The 18,777-nt window shown below is 47.1% G+C and overlaps 1 protein-coding gene across 1 annotated transcript in view; it reads left to right on the forward strand.

The window, feature by feature from the left end:
• Nucleotides 1-18,777, forward strand: part of MED13L (mediator complex subunit 13L) — a 2,324,591-nt gene that overhangs the window by 1,241,819 nt on the left and 1,063,995 nt on the right. Inside the window, exon 10 of the mRNA XM_069619219.1 lies at nt 11,997-12,734. Coding sequence (XP_069475320.1) covers nt 11,997-12,734 — 738 coding nt within the window. The remainder of the gene's footprint in view (nt 1-11,996; nt 12,735-18,777) is intronic.

Consider the following 18,777-nt stretch of genomic DNA (forward strand, 5'->3'; position numbering starts at 1 on the left):
TGTTTAGCAGGGTGATTGGTCGCTGTTGTATCTGACATTGGAGTAGCACGAACCGGCCCTCATTGTCGCTTAGGGTATGCTGGATTTGGAAGGGTACCAGTTTGTGTTCTAAAATTGATACTCCCCCGCTTCCCATGACTTGGCGAGTGTACTGCTATGCCTGCCCACCCGTGCACATTTTTCGGATTCAATTCTGTTAAGATGGGTCTCTTGGAGGTAGACCATATCCCCCTGTGTATCTCTTAAATAATCTTACGTCCCGTCCCATTTCCTCCATACTGCATGGGCGTCCCTTCCAACGGACGGTAGACTGTTTTTCACCAGAGAAAACCTTCTGCCCCTTTAAATTTAGAGGCGCGCGGATGTTTGGCTCTGGGAGCATGTGCTGCCCTGACTCTGCCCTCCGGCGCCACACCTCAGTCCCCTTTTCTGCATTGATGGGAAGGGGCAGAATTCACCAGCGCTCCTGGGTTTGGCTTCGGCCATGTAATTCCACGCGCGGATACTTCTTCTTTTGTCTTTTTATCATTTATGTACTCGGCCCTCAGGCGTCACGTTCCTCCCCGTCGACTACCACAGGGTTCAGCATGTGCCCATCCTGCGACGGACTCTTCCCAACTTCAGACCCACATGCCCTCTGCCTACGTTGCTTTGGCCCAGACCACGGTTGGCATGCTTGTACAGCATGCAACGCCCTGTCATCGAGGTCTCTGAAGAACAGATTAGCCAGGTGGAGGGAGCTCTTCCAGAAGTCGCCTCCAGAGGACCTCAGGGACTTTGTGAAACATTGATCCAGGTCCAAGGTAGGGCCTCTATTTTCCATCACACCCCGCAAGGGAGACTCCTTCCCAAGGACTCACCCGTGCGGGAGGGACCGCTCAGGTCCTTGTTACCAGCATGTGCACCGAGGCTGCTTCAGCTACCGGCTTACAGGCCGTGGGGTCCATGGATCCTTCCGGTGACAGTGCTGAGGGACCAGAAGGTTCTTATACTGGATCTTCATCCATGGGGCTATGCCCTAGTACCAGCAATACGTCTGAGGGGGCGCCTAAATGCAGCTCTACCGACCGCTGGGTTGACGGTGTCGCACCTACTGGGTCTAGGCCCGAGGAGCAGGGTAGGCAAGGCGATCCACACTCAAGAGTCCTGGAGGAGGCTGGGCCCAGCGAGCCGAGCAATCCGGCGCAGGCACGTGGCAGGCAGTTCGACAAAAATGGCCGCCGTGCCAAACATGAGCACCCGTCCGGCGCCATTCCACAACTTCGGCAAGGAGCGAGTGTCAAGGTGGGACTGGCCTCAACCAGCTACGTGGCCTACAGCCTATCCTTCATTTGCACAGAGCAGGTTCCTGCTGCGCCCGTATGGGCAGGGTATGCAGTGGCTCCAGCAGCCTCCCGCTACCCCATCTATATCCCCTACCATTCCTCCAGCCTGTGGAGACAGGTTCTTTGAGAGGTTCCTTGGGCTCATGAAGTCCCCTCAGATGGGGGTTATCCTCAGGGACATGCTCCCTCCAATGCTTCCAGCACCTCAGGCTCCTCCGCCAGCACACCTGGCCCAGGCACAGCCTCTGCCTCCGGGCCCCCAGTAGATTCTTCAGGCGGTTCCGTACCTTCTTCCTGCACAGCCTCCGGTCCCCGTATTCTAGCCGCCGGCTCCTGCTACTCCTCCACCGACACCGGATCCTCCTGACCCACAGGATACGGATGAGGAGGAGGACCCTGACGCATCCTTATCAGCCAAGGCCTTCCATGAACGTCTTGCAGGGCTAGCAGAGTACCTGGGCCTACCTCAACCCGAGGTTGAACAACCCGCGGAGGGGGGGTCCTTGCGGAAGTTCTCACGCGGCGCCCCTCTGCCAAAACAGGACTTCCACTGCAGACCGATGTAGTCTCCCTGGCGAAAAAAGGGTTGGCTCAAGCCCCACTCGGCCCAGCCGGTCATTCGATGCCTGGACGCAAAGTACAGGCAGTTGGAGGGGGATACACTCTTGCTATTGGCCCATCCTCAGCCACACTCCTCGGTGATCGCTGCAGCATCACTATACTCCAAGCCTCAGTCGTCCTCAGCCTCTTCCTTGCCAACGCTGCTAGGCAAGGAGGAGAAGATCTTGGAGGCGTATGGGAAGAAGCTGTATTCCAACGCGTCCTTGCATTTTCGTCAGGCCAATGCAAATGCCATGCTGGGTGCTGCTAACCAGAGGTTTTGGTGGGAAATTGTGAACTTCCTCCCGGAACACTCTACGCAGAGCCAATCTCGTTTCAAGGCTGGATTGGCTGAGGCCAAGCTGGTGGCGCAGGACCTCATGGATTCCACCGTCGCCCATATTGACAATTGTGGCTGTGCCATTTGTATCGCCACGGACATGAGAAGGACAGACTGGCTCCGTACAATGAAATTCAACCGTGGCTTCCAGGAACGCAGGTCAAGGCAGCCCAACCACTCGCCGACTCGGTGCAAGCAACAAAAATGGGGCGGGGGAAGGAGTGTAAGGGCTTTTTCCAGTCCCCCTCCTCCGCAACTGCGTCTGAGGGAAAGAAGGCACGACATGCCTCTCGAGGTCCATGTGTCTCCAGTGGGGGCAGGATTCTGCTGACCCCCTCGATCCTCTCTGTAGTATCCACAGGGTACCGCCTAACTATCCCAGCCTCTCCTCCCTCCTCCCCTCCACTCCCTAAAGTTGGGACAGCAACTCTTCTGGTAGAGATCCGGTCGCTCGTAAAGAGCCAGGCCATGGAGGAAGTCCCAGCCTGCTAGCGAGGAAGTCCCAGCCTCTCAGCAAGGGTTGGGCTTTTACTCCAGGATTTTTGCTATTCAGAAAAAGAACTAGGCAGGCCTGAGAGTTGTGCTGGACCTTTCCACCCTCAACCTCTCCTTACCTCTACAAAAATTCAAGATGCTTACGCCAGCTTTTATAGCATAGACATCGTGCAAGGGAGACTGGATGTTCTCCCTCTATCTGAAGGACGGGTATCTACACGTCCCGATTTGGCAGCCCCATCATTCATTCCTTCAGTTCAGGATCATGGGCTACCATTTCCAATACAAGGTCCTTCCTTTTGGCCTCAACTGGGCCGCCACGGTCTTTACCAGACGCATGAATACTGTGGCTGGCCTCCTCGGAGCACAGGGCCTCCACATCTACCCATACCTTGACAACTGGCTCGTCAGGGCTACATCTCTGGAAGCGGTTTACTCTTCCATGCCTTTATGAACACACTGCATGATCTGGGCTTCTCGCTCAATCTCAAGAAGTTGCAGCTGCAGCCCACACAGACTGACATTCTTGGGACTCATCTGGGACACGTGGTCCAAGAAGGTATTTCCGTCGGAGGGCAAGATCTCTGCCATCAAGAGGGCCACCATGCACTTCCTGAGCATAGAAGTGACCTCAGCCTTGTGCTACCAGCATCTCCTGGGTCTCTTGGCAGAGGTCCTATTAGCTGTCCCGCACACAAGACTGAGGATTAGGAGGATTCAGCTGCACTTTGCGGCTTCATGGAACCAGGAGCGGGGCTCTCAATCAGAGTTGATCAACATTCCTCCATCTCTCCGCCCGGACCTAATGTGGTGGTCCAGGGACTGCAATCTACAGACGGTCAAGCCCTTACGGCCTCCCACCCCGCAGGTCACCATCACCACAGACTCCTCGCTCGAGGGCTGGGGAGCCACCCTGGATGATCTCTGTTCACAGCACCTGGACTCGACAGGAGCAGGAATACCACATCAGGTGCTTGGAGCTGAACACCATCTGGCTAGCGCTCAAAGCATTCCTTCCAATTCTCAGGGGCAAGGTTGTCCTCATCCAGACGGACAACTCAACCAGTATGTACTATGCCAACAAACAGGGAGGCACCAGATCCCCTCCACTGTGCAGACTGGCAATCAACATGTGGGAGTGGGCCCTGGAAAACGACATCTACCTCACGGCAGTCCACCTCCCGGGGGAATCCAATCTGGAGGCGGACAGGCTCAGCAGGTGGTGAGCGGACAATTACGAGTGGCAGCTAAACGACCAAGTTATTCAGGAGATCTTCAACAGATGGGGTCACCCCCAGGTGGTCCTCTTTGCCACCTGGCACAACAAGAAGTGCCCTCAGTTTGCCTCCTGGCAGGGCAGGGCCCCGGCTGCCTGAGCGACTCATTTTGGATCCAGTGGAACGGCATGACAGCATACGCCTTCCCGCCCACTCCGCTGATTCACAGAGTGATTTGCAAGATCAAGGAGTCTCGCCAGCTCAACATCATTCTAATAGCTCCATGGTGGCTGGCCAGGCCTTGGTTCTCGGAGCTGCTCAGCCTCTCGGAGAGGCCCTTGATTCACCTCCCGACTGGCACAGCACATCTTCTGGCGCAGCAGGGTTATCCACCCCGCACCACAGAAACTGTTTTGACACGCGGTTTTCCCGGTGCTACCATTGATAAATAAAGGACCAATGCGACCCCGTGGGGACAAGCGGGGGGGGGCATATGGTACCGACACGATTGATGCTTGCTCCTGCCTTTTTGGAGCTCTGTGCAAAAATCTGCTTCACGTATGTTGCTGTGGTGAACTTTTCCGCGACGAACATTGAAAACCTTTGTTGAACACATACATATGCTCTTTGTGACACATTTGTGAACACTCTTCGTTGACATTCCTTGGCTGAACATTGGAACTGGATTTGTACTGACTTGTAGGTTTGCGCAGATGTAAGGGGACACATACATTCTCTTGGAATACAACTGATTAGATCAGACTGACATGAGTGAACCTGGAAATAACTTGGACTGGAATGTAAATGAATTGGCCTATATGACCAATACACTGATATGTATGCATTGATCTGTAATGAATTGACTTGGCCTGTTTGGCTACTGACATCTGAAATGAGCTTTGACACCTGTGAAAGTTAAATTGTTATTTTGTGCTTGACACATTGAAAATGGAAACACTTGATATCCACAGTACACATGCATTGATTCTATGCATTGCATTTTCATTTTCTGCTTGTAGAGACTTTTGACTTTTTGACTTGACTTTTTGCTAATAGAAACTTGAATATGCTATTCTGAATTTTGACACATTTGCAACTATGCATTTGAATTTTAGCTTGCCACTGATAAAGTGAAATGCTTGCATTTTAAGGGTTTTTTGAATCCTGAAGTGTTTTTTTTCCCTTTGCAATTTTGCCTGGTCTTAGCATGCCATATTATGTCATGTTGTGACAAATAGTAATGATTATGTAATAAGAGGAGAGATTGTAGAACCTGATAGAATGGAGAGGCCTGAGTTGTTATTGTTACAGAATCATTACCCATCATTACCTATTGTTGGAGAACCATTACCCATTTAGGAATCATTGCATCATGTTCAGTTATCCATCATATACATGAAGTACCAACATTAGACTATCCACATTATTCTGCCACCTTGTAGTCATTTGCATTTTCTTATAGAGTGAGGCCTGGTATATTAGCAGAGACATGTAGAGCCATGTAGAAAGACAAGACACATGTAGAATATATTATGCATGCATGTCTTGAGACATGTATGAGTGTGCACTTAGAATATGCATGAAGTTGGCATTATAGATGGCGCTTGGATTGCGAGAGAAAGAGTAAACGCTAGAAAGCATAAGGCCTATGGCATTATAAAGCCATTTCTGAATGGAGACACACAGAAGCGCCACTTGCTTCTGTGCAACGTTGTTATGGTACAGTGTGAAGGAGGAATTTGTAAACCGTTAGGTTGATAAGAGGTCGCCTTTGCCTTAGTAGAGACACGAAGAAGGGAGGCCTAATCAGCCTTGGGCTGGTGTTCGCAGAGAGAGAAAAGGTGGGGCCAGGCAGCACCACAGGAGATGAGCTTTTGCAGGGAGAGCTTTGCACGAGAAGGAGAGGGGGATTTCATGGATAGTGAATGGAGGAATAGATGGTAAGATGGTGTATTGCAGACAGAAGAAGGCCATGCTAGAAGATATGATGACCAATGTCACATTGACACGGATCACGCAGTGATTGACCAGAACACGGAGTGAAAGTACATGCAAACACAGACTTTCAGACATTGCTCATATTTAGAAACGCTGACAGAACAGAGAGAGGCATTTTAGCTTAGAGAATGAATGTAACGATAGGGATTTGTATGTCATTTAACGATATAACCAGAGGTGAGGAAATAGGAGTTTTTAGATGTAGATGGAGTTTGATGAGAGACGTCTGGTTGGCATGAGATCGATAGGCACATTCGAGATGGGACCATGGGAAGCTCAAATTGGAAGTGTGCTTTATGGCCTAAACTGATTGATTAGGGCAGACCCTTACAAAGAGCTTTGGGAAAGGGGAAATCAGACAGGGATTGTGAGAGAGAGGGAGACACTGAGAGAGAGACAGACTGAGACACTGAGAGAGAGACAGACTGAGACACTGAGTGAGAGACTGAGACACTGAGTGAGAGACTGGCACTGAGAGAGAGAGACTGAGACACTCTGAGAGAGACTGAGACACTCTGAGAGAGAGACAGAGAGAGAGAGAGAGAGAGAGAGAGAGAGAGAGAGAGAGAGAGAGAGAGACTGACTGCTGGCACTTGCCATATGTATATTGCATTAGACACGATAGATCCAGCTAATCACAGGCTTGTATTGGAAGCTTGTAAGGCTTATAGTCATTACACTGCATGGTAGATTCGCACCAGAATCATAAAAGGTGCAAATTCTAGATTTGCATAGTTTTAGTAGTGTTCGCATCATTCATTATGTATGAATAGAAGTGTTTCTATAGAGTGAATTGATTCATGTGTTTTCTTTGTGTTTTATGTTAATGTGTCCATAGGAGTAAGTTGATAGGAGTAATCTAGGACTAACACAGTGCACATAGGCCCTGAGATACAAAAGCATGGGGGGCATAGTGATCCACTCCCCTCCACCCCCCTAGGAGATTATCCAGGAGGTTGTCTAAGACTGATACATGGTCGCACACTCTGGGCTAGACCATGGTAGGACTAGTTTGGGAATAATAAATCTAGGGGTAGGCCAATGGTATATTAGGCAGATTTGTTTTAGGAATAACACTCACAGCGTGGTTCCTGAGCAGATAACGCTACGGCACCTCAACCTCTTCCAGGCTAATCTGGAAATCATACAGGTCGCAAGGAGCAAGGCTACCAGGGCACAGTATAAAAGTAAATGGACCAGGTTCTGCCACTGGGCAGACTCCAAGGAAATTGACCCCCTGGCATGTACTTTGGAAGATATGTTCTTCTCGGTGCACCTCGCCCACTCTGGTGTGCAGGTGGACACCTGCCACACTTACCTCGCAGCCATCTGGGCTTACAGGTACTCGGAGGCAGGGGATCTTCTCCTCCAATCCCATCATCAAGAAACATTTCACGGGGCTCGCAAGGCTCTACCCACCCATTAAGAGGCAGCACCCCGTGTGGGACCTGAACATATTTTTGGGCGCCCTGGCGCACAAACCGTTTGAGCCAATGGCGTCTGTGGACGTCAGGCTGGTCACCATCAAGAAGGCCTTACTAGTCGGCCTCATCTCGGCTCGCACAGTCGGCGAAATCCAGGCGCTGATCGTCTCGGAACCATATACTACCTTTCACAGGGACAAAGTAGTCCTCCGGACACACCCAGCATTTCTGCCCAAGGTGCCATCTGCTTTCCACTTAAACGTGGAAATAGTCATTCCTAAGTTCTTTTCCAATCCTAAGGATGAAGCACAGAGTGCTGCAATGCCTGGATGTCAGGCGTGGCCTGAGATTCTACTTTACAGAACCAAGGGCTTCCGCAAATCGGACACGCTGTTTGTCACTTTTGGAGGCTCTAGACCAGGCTATCAGGCCTCTGAGGCCTCCATATCCCGCTGAACGGTCTCGGCCATCAGAGAGGCATACGAGGGCCAGGACAAGCTGCTTCCAGCCATCATGCACGCCCGCGCAGTCAGGGCCAAGGCAACGGCCATCGCATTCCAGCGCTGTGTCACTTGGCAAGTCATAAGCAGGGCAGCCACTTGGGCTACTCCCTCTGCTTTCTGCAAGTATTACTGTTTGGATGCCGGCTCTAGATCTGATGCGGCTTTCGGACAGGCGGTCCTCAGGAACCCGCTCCCCACCCTGGGCTACATTCCATTGTAATCACCCATGCAGTATGGAGGAAAGGGGGCGGGACGTAAGAGTAAGTTACTCACTCTGGTGACTAACATACACTTAGTCATTAGTCCCCTTTCCTCCATACGTCCCACCATCCTCCCCACTAATAAAACTGTTGTCATTAGGCAGTGTTAATCTATTGTCGCCGCATCTAGGGGGACTGAGGTGTGGCGCCAGAGGGCAGAGTCAGGGCAGGGCATGCTCCCAGGGCCGCACCCTCGCGTGCCTCTAAATTTAAAGGGGAAGAATGTTTTTTCTGGTGAAAAGGGTGCTGTCTCCCGTCCCTTGGAAGGGACGCCAATGCAGTATGGAGGAAAGGGGACTAAGGTCTAAGAGTATGTTAGTCACTACTGTGAGTAACTTATTAATAATTGAGCATACGCCTGCACTTAATGGGGTAGCCTGGAGCACGTCTCTTACCCATTTTTATAAACATACAACTTATGGGTCAACAGCCCCACAACTTTCAAACATGGGCCGAAACATAGGCCCTTCCGAAACCAAACATTGTAACATTGGGTGGGTTTGCCCTCCGGCACCCGCCCAATACTAGGCTTACAAGCCCATACATGAGGTTTGTGGCAGCAAACTGGAGATTTGCTGCTTTTTCCCATATATTCTCCTCCGGAAGAATTGGGAGGTAGATGTCTGCTGTGAGGGTGGTCACCTCCTTTTGCATTTCTGTCTTTGTGGTGTTTTCAGGGTTGCATTTGAGGTGCTTCCTTTCCGTTTTCATAGTTCTGCTTGACCCCAACGGAGAGCCAGTTTATCGTGTAGCTCTGTGGGTGAGTGTGGGAGGGTCTCTTGTTGGTTTGTCTCTGAGTTAGGTTGGCTTCAGGGTCGTCCTGTGCGTTTTTTGTTCAGCGTCACAGCCACCTGGCCCTCTGCCCCTAGCCTGTGCGTGCACTTGTCACTGTCGAGGAGGTTAGTCTTGGCTTGTTTTTTCAGTTGGTGCGCTGTCAGTCAGCCGACACTATATTCTTTAGTTGAAGAAATTGCCATGTGGTTTCTCGGTCTTCAAAGCACTGCCACTGTCTGTCGAGCGGTATGCACCAAATTGCAGGAAATTTAAGCTAGTGTCTACGTTCAGAGTTTTTGAGTGCCTCGAGAATGGGCTTGAAGCCTCTGTGTCTTTTTGATACCTCCATAGAATAGTCATTGAATATTCTAACCTCTGTCCCTTTCAGATGTATTGGGGTGCAGTTCTGTATGCTTTTAGAATGGCCACTTTCTGCTGGAAATTCAATAACTGCATTGTTAGAACTCTTGGGGAGTCAGTAAGTGCTGGCTTAGGGATCGGTGCGCGATGTGCCCATTCTATGATAAGGTCCTTAGCATTGGGCATGTGGAGCGAGTTCTTCAAAAGTTCATGGATGACAGATTCCATTTCCATCCCTTCAGTGTTTTGTGATGCTGACCACCCATAGATTATTCCTATTGACTGATTTTCCTGATCCTCCATCTTCTCGCCCAGTCTTTGGACCTCATGTATGACTCCATCTAGCTCTGATTCTGTAGTAGTCTGATAATCTTCTTGGGCACTAATGCGCTGCTCATTTTCTGTGGTTCTCAGCTTGTGTAGCCAGTCGGTTTTGCACTTCCTGGAGGTCCTGCTTGATTTCGAGCAGCGCCGTGTTCGTTTCTTGCGTGCCTTGGTCTATGATCTTCCCTTTTTCCAGAATGGCCTGCAGTTGGGCTTGGACTTCCATATCAGGCTTGTTTCTCACTGAGCGCCTTGGTAGCTCCCCTTTTAGGGCGGTATTAGAGGTGTCCTTGATTTCTGAGGTGCTTGTTTCTTGTAGGAGGCCCCCTCTTTGCCCACACGTTCTACGGGGTGGCCCGTGGAGGGTCTTGAGATGCACTGTTGTATCAATTGTTGCCCCACGTGGAGGAGGGAGCCTTTGAGGTCTATGTATCCATTATTGGGGCAGGCTTCCCTTGTTGTGGGTTTTGTGGGCCCACTGTGTGTGAGGTGTTCCGTGGTGGTGTCTGTCGTACTCCTGCGCGAAGCAGGCCTGGAGTCAGATGTAGGTGCTTTTCCTGGCGGGTCAGGGGGTGCAGATGATCGGGCGGTGTGCCCCACACTTGTTGTGTCTGGGGTTGTTTCTGCTGCCCCTCTGTATGATTTGACTCTTATTCCTTCGCCTCCCCTCCCCCTTTTTTGCAGCGTGTGTGTGTGTGTGTGTGTGAGTGTGAGAGAGAGACCGTGCTTCTTGCTACCTGCGCCTACTTAGCAGCGATTTGTAGGTCCTGGGTCGATCCCTAGAGGTGTCTTCTGCCACACCTATCGGCTTGCGGTTCTGTGTAAAGTTTGCTGTTTGCGCTGGTCAGTGGGCGGACCAGGCCCCAGATTGTGTGCGCCCAGCTTTCCACTCTGAGGGGCCTTCAGATCGCTGTGTCGGCTGGGGCACCCTTGTGTTGGCCTCTTATATGTCCAGTCTTTTGCTGCTCTATGGGATTACTCCCCGCTTTTTGGTTGACTTGGGGAGGGGAGGTAATTGATACCATGCAGGGTGCTGCCTGTGCGTGTTTCTTGGTGGGGTGCCCGCTGTTGGCGCTCAGGTGCTGGTGTTATTGTGAGACAGATGAGCTGTTGCAGGCCTCCTACTCCCCACAAAAGCGGCCTAGTCCCAATGGGCCCATTTGGGCGCCTGAACGCAGTTTAGACTTACTTGGAGCTCTCGTGGGTGGCCAGCTTAGTTTCCCTGTTGCTCCTGTGTCGCCGCGTGTAGCTGGCAGCATGTCGGTCTCCTCCTGCAGCAGTCTTCATTTTAAGTTGCGGGCTCCCGCTGAATGCCGTCAGGTGTTCGCAGGCCACTCCGCTCTGGGGCGGCTCATGAGGTCCTCTCCCTGGCGTCGCCTGCTCCGTTGTCTTTGTGTGGGCTCTCCACAGGTCCCGGATCCCAGCGGCACACGTGGAGCCCAATGGTTATGCCCCTCGTCGGGGATCTTCTCTGCATTTGTTGTGGCTTTTGACTCATCTGCTCTACCGTAAATGGTGGTCCGTGTGTGGCTCTTGTGATCCGGGGCTTCAGCGCCATGGAGGCTCTGCACCGGAGATTCCGAAACAGCATCTGTTTTCGCGCCTTTTGGTGCATGCGGTTCACATCTCCGTCATTCTGGAGCGTTTCTCATCTGGGTTTTGCCCACGCCTGCTGTGGCACCTCTGGTTCGGTCTGACCCCATTTGAAGTTCATTTTTATGTGGATTTATGAGGTCCAAACCGGCTGAGCTTGGCGTCCCTCGGCAGAGCTCCCTCAGCTTGCTGCCGTCTTGCTTGGGCTCTCCAGCTCCCCCCCCCCCCCTCTCAAATATCCTTTTAGAATAGGTTTCAGTATAACGTTTTTGTCCTGCTGGCCTGTAATGTGATGGCTCCATATGTTAATGTTAAAGGATATTTATAACGTGCACTATCACCACTGTAGTGGTCTCCTGGCGGATCTGAAAGAAAAAGATGGTAGGTTAGGGTACATTAGTAGGACAAAGTTTGGAGAAAGAGCAAGGGAGGTGATGTGCTGTTGGCAGCTTCAGTTTGGTTAACACCGTTCGCTGAGCATTTTGGTGTGGTATCCGGCTGGAGTCTGTTGTGTGCTGTTGTGTTAAGCTCTTGTGTGATGTGTATATATTTAATCTTAGACCGTAATTGCTTTCCGTTTATCTTTGTAGGTGAGCTTGTTCTAGCACTTGGGTTCTATCCTCCATTACTTTGCATCTTTATTTTTGGTAGTACTGTAAAGCAATTTTATTATTTTAAAACGGTTAAGAGCTAGCCGTAATGATCGCTATTCTGTTAGCAACTAACTTGAACTGTTTTTATAGGCACATCTAATATCTTGTTTGTCATTTTTCTTTGTTTTAGACATAAGGCGTACAAGCAGCGTAATGCAATGGCCAGCAACCGCCCCCCATCAATATCACAGCCCAGCTTTGGTGTTGGACCACCTGCAACATCGTCGTCCTTGTTGTCAGCTGCCTGTTCCAAGCACAAACCAACGGAAAGGCTGGACAAAGTTGAAAAATTGCAGAAGAAACCTCAAACCCCATTTCACCATCGACCACCTGTGAGGGAAGAGCTCTGCATGGGGCAAGATCCTTCGGGGCAGAAGTTGGGCTTGGCTGAGGTTCACCCCTCCCTCGAAATTCCAAATACTAGAAAGTATGCCAAGCAAATGTCTAGTCCCCCAGACAACCAGACTAAGAATCTAAATCCAAGTTCCATTAATTCCATTGACTCACCAAGCTCCCCTATTTCACCTCTACCCCCCACACTAAGTCCTCAGCCACGAGGTCAAGAACCTGACGGCATGGATCTTACCGCCATTCCTGTTAACCCGGCACACTATTCCAATGGTCTCGAACTGCAACCTCTGCCCAGTCTGAATGAAAACACGCTTCTAATGGGGCAACAGCTCCCCCTTATGCCAGAGGTCAGTGAGACCAGCTTGTACTCTGGTGTAATTCCCCGAAACTGTGAGTCTAGGTGGCAAGGTTATCGGCTCCCAACCTTCCATGACCCAGAGTTCAGGCCACCAGAGATCCAGCAGGACCGGCATGACACTACAGATGACATCAACTCAGAGAGTACTGCACTAAAAAGGTAATGAAAACCTCAGTGTTGGATAACAACTGTCTCCCTTTTGGGTATGGAGACGATCTTATTTTGAAGCATGTTACTGAACCAGTATGATTTCTATTTTGGAGGATGGTATTGTAGGTAATATCCGTTCTTTGCATTTGGAGGGCTACACCAGATTTCTTTTTTTAATTGTTTTTGTAAAAGATTTAGTGCTTGCAGGGTCCCTGTAAATGTTGCCTCCGTGTAATTCACTTACAAAGGTCTCCTGAACGATGTCTGCTGCAGCCAATATCATAGAAATATTTCCGATGTTGTACCCCCCAACCCCCATCTCACCCCCTCAAAAGACTCCATATAAAAAAAATGGGAGCGTAGCCAGTGGCACGGAACAGTTCTTTGCTGTCCCTGCCTAATGTCGAGTCACTTAAAAGGTCACTTTTATGGTGGGAGAGCTCACTAAATGAAGCCCAGTTTGAAGATTTAAAAAACCACAGTAGCGAAGTAGGTAGCTACTAGTGAATTGGAGGGAACTAGATTTATATTTCACTGGACTACTCTTATTTTATGGATGACTTCAGATTCTGACATGTTTTTGATTTTATTTTTCCATATCAACGCTCCTGCTTGTTTTGTAGCTTTGAATGCAGTTTATTTTATCATTTATTCCAGCACTAGCAGTTTCTAGCATTGTATGGGGTAGTGTTTTGATCATTGCATTGTATATCTTCTCTAATCCATCTTTGTTTACTGTTGTATTCTACTCAATTCAGGCCCATTTAGGAACCAAGTAAAGTTGTGATAATTGTGTTAAAATATAGCATAGTTCCGTTAACCATAAGTCTATATTTGCATGTTTTGATTGTCTATCGCATATTGACTCAGATACATGTAGGAATAGTCTCTCTAACCATGGCCAAGAATGTTTGTTTTGGTTTGAGTGGGACCATCCTGAACACCTACTTGAGTTTTGGTACTGTATATAAGCTGTTGATGTAAGTTGTCAATATAAGATGTTGATGAACAAACTACCCATAATCAAACTCAAGTTGTTCGCTGCCGCCTCAAACTGTCATCTGCCCTCACTGCAGCTACTGACCGCGAATCTGTTCCTGTACACCTACATGACTCACGCCATACTGTACCTACTGTTATTAACTGCATTCAAGTATCACTGTACCGAACTGTGCTCATAGTGTGCCATAGAGCATGTACAAACTCCTGACTCCACTTTAGACCAATTTACATGTATTGGGACAAAGTAACAGTTGTAGCCTATAGCCGCTCGCTCCATGCCACTTGTACCATGTAATTGTGCAAACTGCTCTTACCTATTTTTGCCTATAACTAATATGCAGGTGCTATAACCTGCTTGCACAGATAAACGCTATTCCTGGGCGACACTAACACGTACATCTTTGGGAAAGATGCCTACCTTGTGTAACCTTCTCAAACCGTAATTTCATTGTGCTCGCCTACCTGAGATATACTGCACTACTGCCTTTACAAGTGTTAAACCTATCGCTAGCACGATACTCTTTGAGTTAATGGGTAACACCTCAGCCATGACTGCACTGTACTACTGAACTGTACTATTGTCCTAAGGGCATTTAGTAGTATTATAGCCCGAGGCGCGCAAGGTTTTATTATGTATTTGCACTGTACTTATGTGCTGATGACTTCAATGCTGTGCAGGCCTAATAACCGGTCTAAACTTGCTAGCACACTACACAACGTAGCCATGTTTCATGCTTTAAAATTGGCAGCTTCCTTTGGCTTAATTGTATCCTATGCACCTGTACCACGACAGCGCCAAATCTATTTATGCCTGCCTGACCATCCCCTATGCAGCAGACTATCACTTCTCTGGCCAATGTGGCTGCTAGGCATCTGTCACTGAGCAAACCTCTATGCCCATCTCATGTAATTAGGCCTACCTACTTCCTATAACTTGGAAAGTAATGACCTCACTGACTGCGCACAAACCACTTTGTTAAAAAAAATAAAACCAAGGGGTTGAAAGAAATGTAAGGAGATCATAGGAAAAGAACACAATACAGTTTAATCTTTTCTTTATCATTAAACATGCAAGAAATTGGATACACATTTATGGTTTTCGAACCATATATGATTCAAAAGGGATTCATTCCTATTCCACCTGTATACACATACTGAGTGTGATTTGCTGCCTCATTTTGAGGCTTGAATAGCACCTATGGTTCAAACATAAGTCAAAGCAGTATAGCTCCTCCCAGTATTAATTCATACTTTATGTAATTCAACAAAACCACATTAAAAAAGAGCACGCCAATTTAACAGTGACACGCCAACACGTATTTCGACCTTACAAGGTCATCCTCAGAGCGTACAATTGTTCACAAAAAGCACTTGTAATTATATGTGCTACATTGAGTCAAAACCTGGATCAGAACAAAAGGTAGGAGGGGGATAAGGGGAGACACACCAACAAGAGGGGGAGAGAAAACAGCAAAAACAATGTCAAAATGGGTCAAGTCATTAAAGTGAAAAATGCAATATAAAAATCACTCAATTGGAACGTGCCCTCAATTATCAGACATACACTTGACAAAAAAAGTAAACTGTAAAGGATGAGTCAGTTATTTGGACAAAATTATTCGCATCTAATATTGCTAAATTTTTGCACTCGGAGCACAGCAAACTCTTGGATTCTGCAAGGGTAAAGGAACCATAATTACCTCTAAATTGGTACTTGGAAGGTATGGTATTGTTAATTGTAGTGCGCAATATGGTTAAGACACCCACTGGGAATAATCCTTATTACTATGTGGGATCTAGCTTGTCGCTTTTCAGCTGGAATGGAGAAAAACAAATAAAATTGGGATGATGAGTGTTTGATTAGACCATTTTGTAATCTCATAAAAAAATATGGTTATTTAAAGTTTAATTACTGTCTGATCTTGTGATATGATCATATGTAATTACCTCTGGTGGTGTGATCAATCAATTCCATATAGAAAAATTGGAGCCAAGGTCATTAGTAGACCGCATGTAGTGTGGGTTTCCTCATATTTGGTTTTACCGAAATCTGTGGTAAGGAGATAAAGTCGACATGATCCCGGTTTTAGACTTATTCCTAATGCCTTCTTTTATTAGCCCTTTGTATGGAACCACAATGAAAAGGGAGCTTACCAGCATAGTTCAGTTATGCGCACAATGTTGGACGCCATCAGCACCTCAAAATGTAACCGACATTATAGTTGGAATCACGCCGTAATCTGTTGTATAAAGAGTGAGATAAAGAAAGTCTCAGTCTTACACAAATGAATAGTTGCCTGCACTGTGTGGGGGTGTGGTTTAAACTCATTCGTATTCAAATTTGATTTCGCTATGTAAGTACATATTTCTAGAAGTGCTGCGCTAAATCCTCTAATGCAGAAGAAATGAATGGGCTTACCAGCATGGTGTAGTGAATTGCACAATGGCGAATGCCGTCGGGCACCTTGTACGAGCATCGGCTCGGAACGCCGGTTGCTATGTCAACTGTAGTTGACACGCGATACATAACGTGTTCCGTGTTGCTATGCGATTGGGAGTATTGCCAGAAGGCATTCCGGACAAATTGATCCAGATTGAAAGGAAGTGTTCTTATTCCTGAGTGAAAGTGTATGCTATGTGCCTGTTCTTGTTTACCTCGTATAGGCTGATATGAGCATCTATTGAAAAATGGTGACATTAGCATGCCGAGGAGCGAGTGCCGTTGCGCGCGTCCAAAAACATCGGCTAGGAAACCCGGTTACTATGACGCAGGAGTTAACTGCGGGACATGTGATGCGTCACGTGTTCCGAGTTATGCTACTTATAACGTTGCCGGAAGGCATTCCTTACAAGCTAATCCGAGTTTAAAAAGAAGTATATTATTATTATTCCTAAATCAATAGTGATAGTGGTGTATTACTGCTCTTGTATAACTGGTATTGTATTGTACGACCGTCTATTGAATTTATTATGATTGTAAAACTTGAACCTGGTCTGATCACGCATAACGTGATTTGGGTTACCATGGTGATCTATATGTTTAGGCTAGTAACCTCTTGGTTTGGCTGGATTCAATTGTGTATAAGAAAATATACGCAAGTGTTTAGATAAATGTAGCAAGAAAGATATTTTACCCGAGTATTACCTTGACTGGAAAACAAGAGTGTTGTCTCTGGGTGAAACTTGTGATCCTCTGTGGCTTTTGTATAAAAAATCGGATGCTAGGTATTGGTGTCACCAGAAAGGCTAAATACATGCCAATGGGATTCGTTGAGACGTTTTAATATGTCTCCTATGATATGGTTGTTGCATACATTTTTCATCAATTTTAAATTCAAGTTTAATTACTGGCTTCATGGTTCATGACCTGCAGTCTCAAGATAGTAGGCTTTGTTAGATAGGAGGCATTCAATTGTTGAGACATACTAAGCATAGATAGAAATAGTTATAGAAATACATTGAACTCATGTTCCTGGTTCAGACCCAGAGAGAGGCAACGTAATTTGCAGATCATTCGAGCTTCTTGTTGACGTAGCCTCAACTCTCTGTCACCACCTCTCACATGTCTTTTCTTCTGCATTAGAAGATTTAGCGCAGCACGTCTAGAAATATGTACTTGCATAGCGAAATCAAATTTGAATAAGTGAGTTTAAACCACACCCACACATAGTGCAGGCAACTGTTCATTTGTGTAAGACCGAGACTTTCTTTATCTCACTCTTTATACAACAGATTACGGCGTGATTCCGACTATGTCTGTTAGTTTTTGAGGTGCCCGACAGCGTCCAACATTGTGCGCATAACTGAACTATGCTGGTAAGCTCCCTTTTCATTGTGGTTCCATACAAAGTGCTAATAAAAGAAGGCATTAGGAATAACTCTAAAACCGGGATCATGTCGACTTTATCTCCATACCACAGATTTCGGTAAAAACATATGAGGAAACCCGCACTACATGTGGTATACTAATGACCTTGGCTCCAAGTTTTCCATATGGAATTGATCACCCCACCAGAGGTAATTAAATATGATCATATCACAAGAGTTGACAGTAACGAAACTTTAAATAACCATATCTTTTTATGAGATTACAAAATGGTCTAATCAAACACTCATCCCAATTTTATTTGTTTTTCTCCGTTCCAGCTGAAAAGCGACAGGCTAGATCCTACAGAGTAATAAGGATTATTCCCAGTGGGTGTCTTAACCATATCACGTACTACAATTAACAATACCATCCCTTCCAAGTACCAATTTAGAGGTAACTATGGTTCCTTTACCCTTGCAGAATCCAAGTGTTTGTTGTGCTTTGAGTGCAAAAATGTAGCAATATTAGATGCTAATAATTTTGTCCAAATAACTGACTCATCCTTTACAGTTTACTTTTTTTGTCAAGTGTATGTCTGATAATTGAGGGCACTTAACAATTGAGTGATTTTTTATATTGCATTTTTCACTTCAACAACTTGACCCATTTTGACATTGTTTTTGCTGTTTTCTCTCGCCCTCTTGTTGGTGTTTCTCCCCTTCTCCCTCTCCTACCTTTTTGTTGTGATACAGGTTTTCACTCAAAGTAACACACATATAATTGCAAGTGCTTTTTGTGAACAATTGTACGCCCTGAGGATGACCTTGTAACGTCGAAATACGTGTAGGCTTGTCACTGTTAAATTGGCGTGCTCTTTTTTTAACGTGGTTTTGTTGAATTACATAAAGTATGAATTAATACTGGGAGGAGCTATACTGCTTTGACTTATGTTTGAACCATATATGCTATTTAAGCCTCAACATGAGGCAGCAAATCACACGCAGTATGTGTATACAGGTGGAATAGGAATTAATCCCTTTTGAATCATATGTGGTATGAAAACCAAAAATGTGTATCCAATTTCTTGCATGTTTAATGATAAAGAAAAGATTAAACTGTATTGTGTTCTTTACCTACGATCTCCTTACATTTCTTTCAACCCCTTGTTTTTTTTTTTAACAAAGTGCTTTGTGCGCAGTCAGTGAGGTCAGTACTTTCCAAGTTATGTGTATGTTCTAGGTG

The sequence above is a fragment of the Ambystoma mexicanum genome, chromosome 10 (genome assembly GCF_040938575.1).
Source record: "Ambystoma mexicanum isolate Mex_15411 chromosome 10, UKY_AmexF1_1, whole genome shotgun sequence".
In the NCBI taxonomy this organism is placed as follows: Eukaryota; Metazoa; Chordata; class Amphibia; order Caudata; family Ambystomatidae; genus Ambystoma; species Ambystoma mexicanum.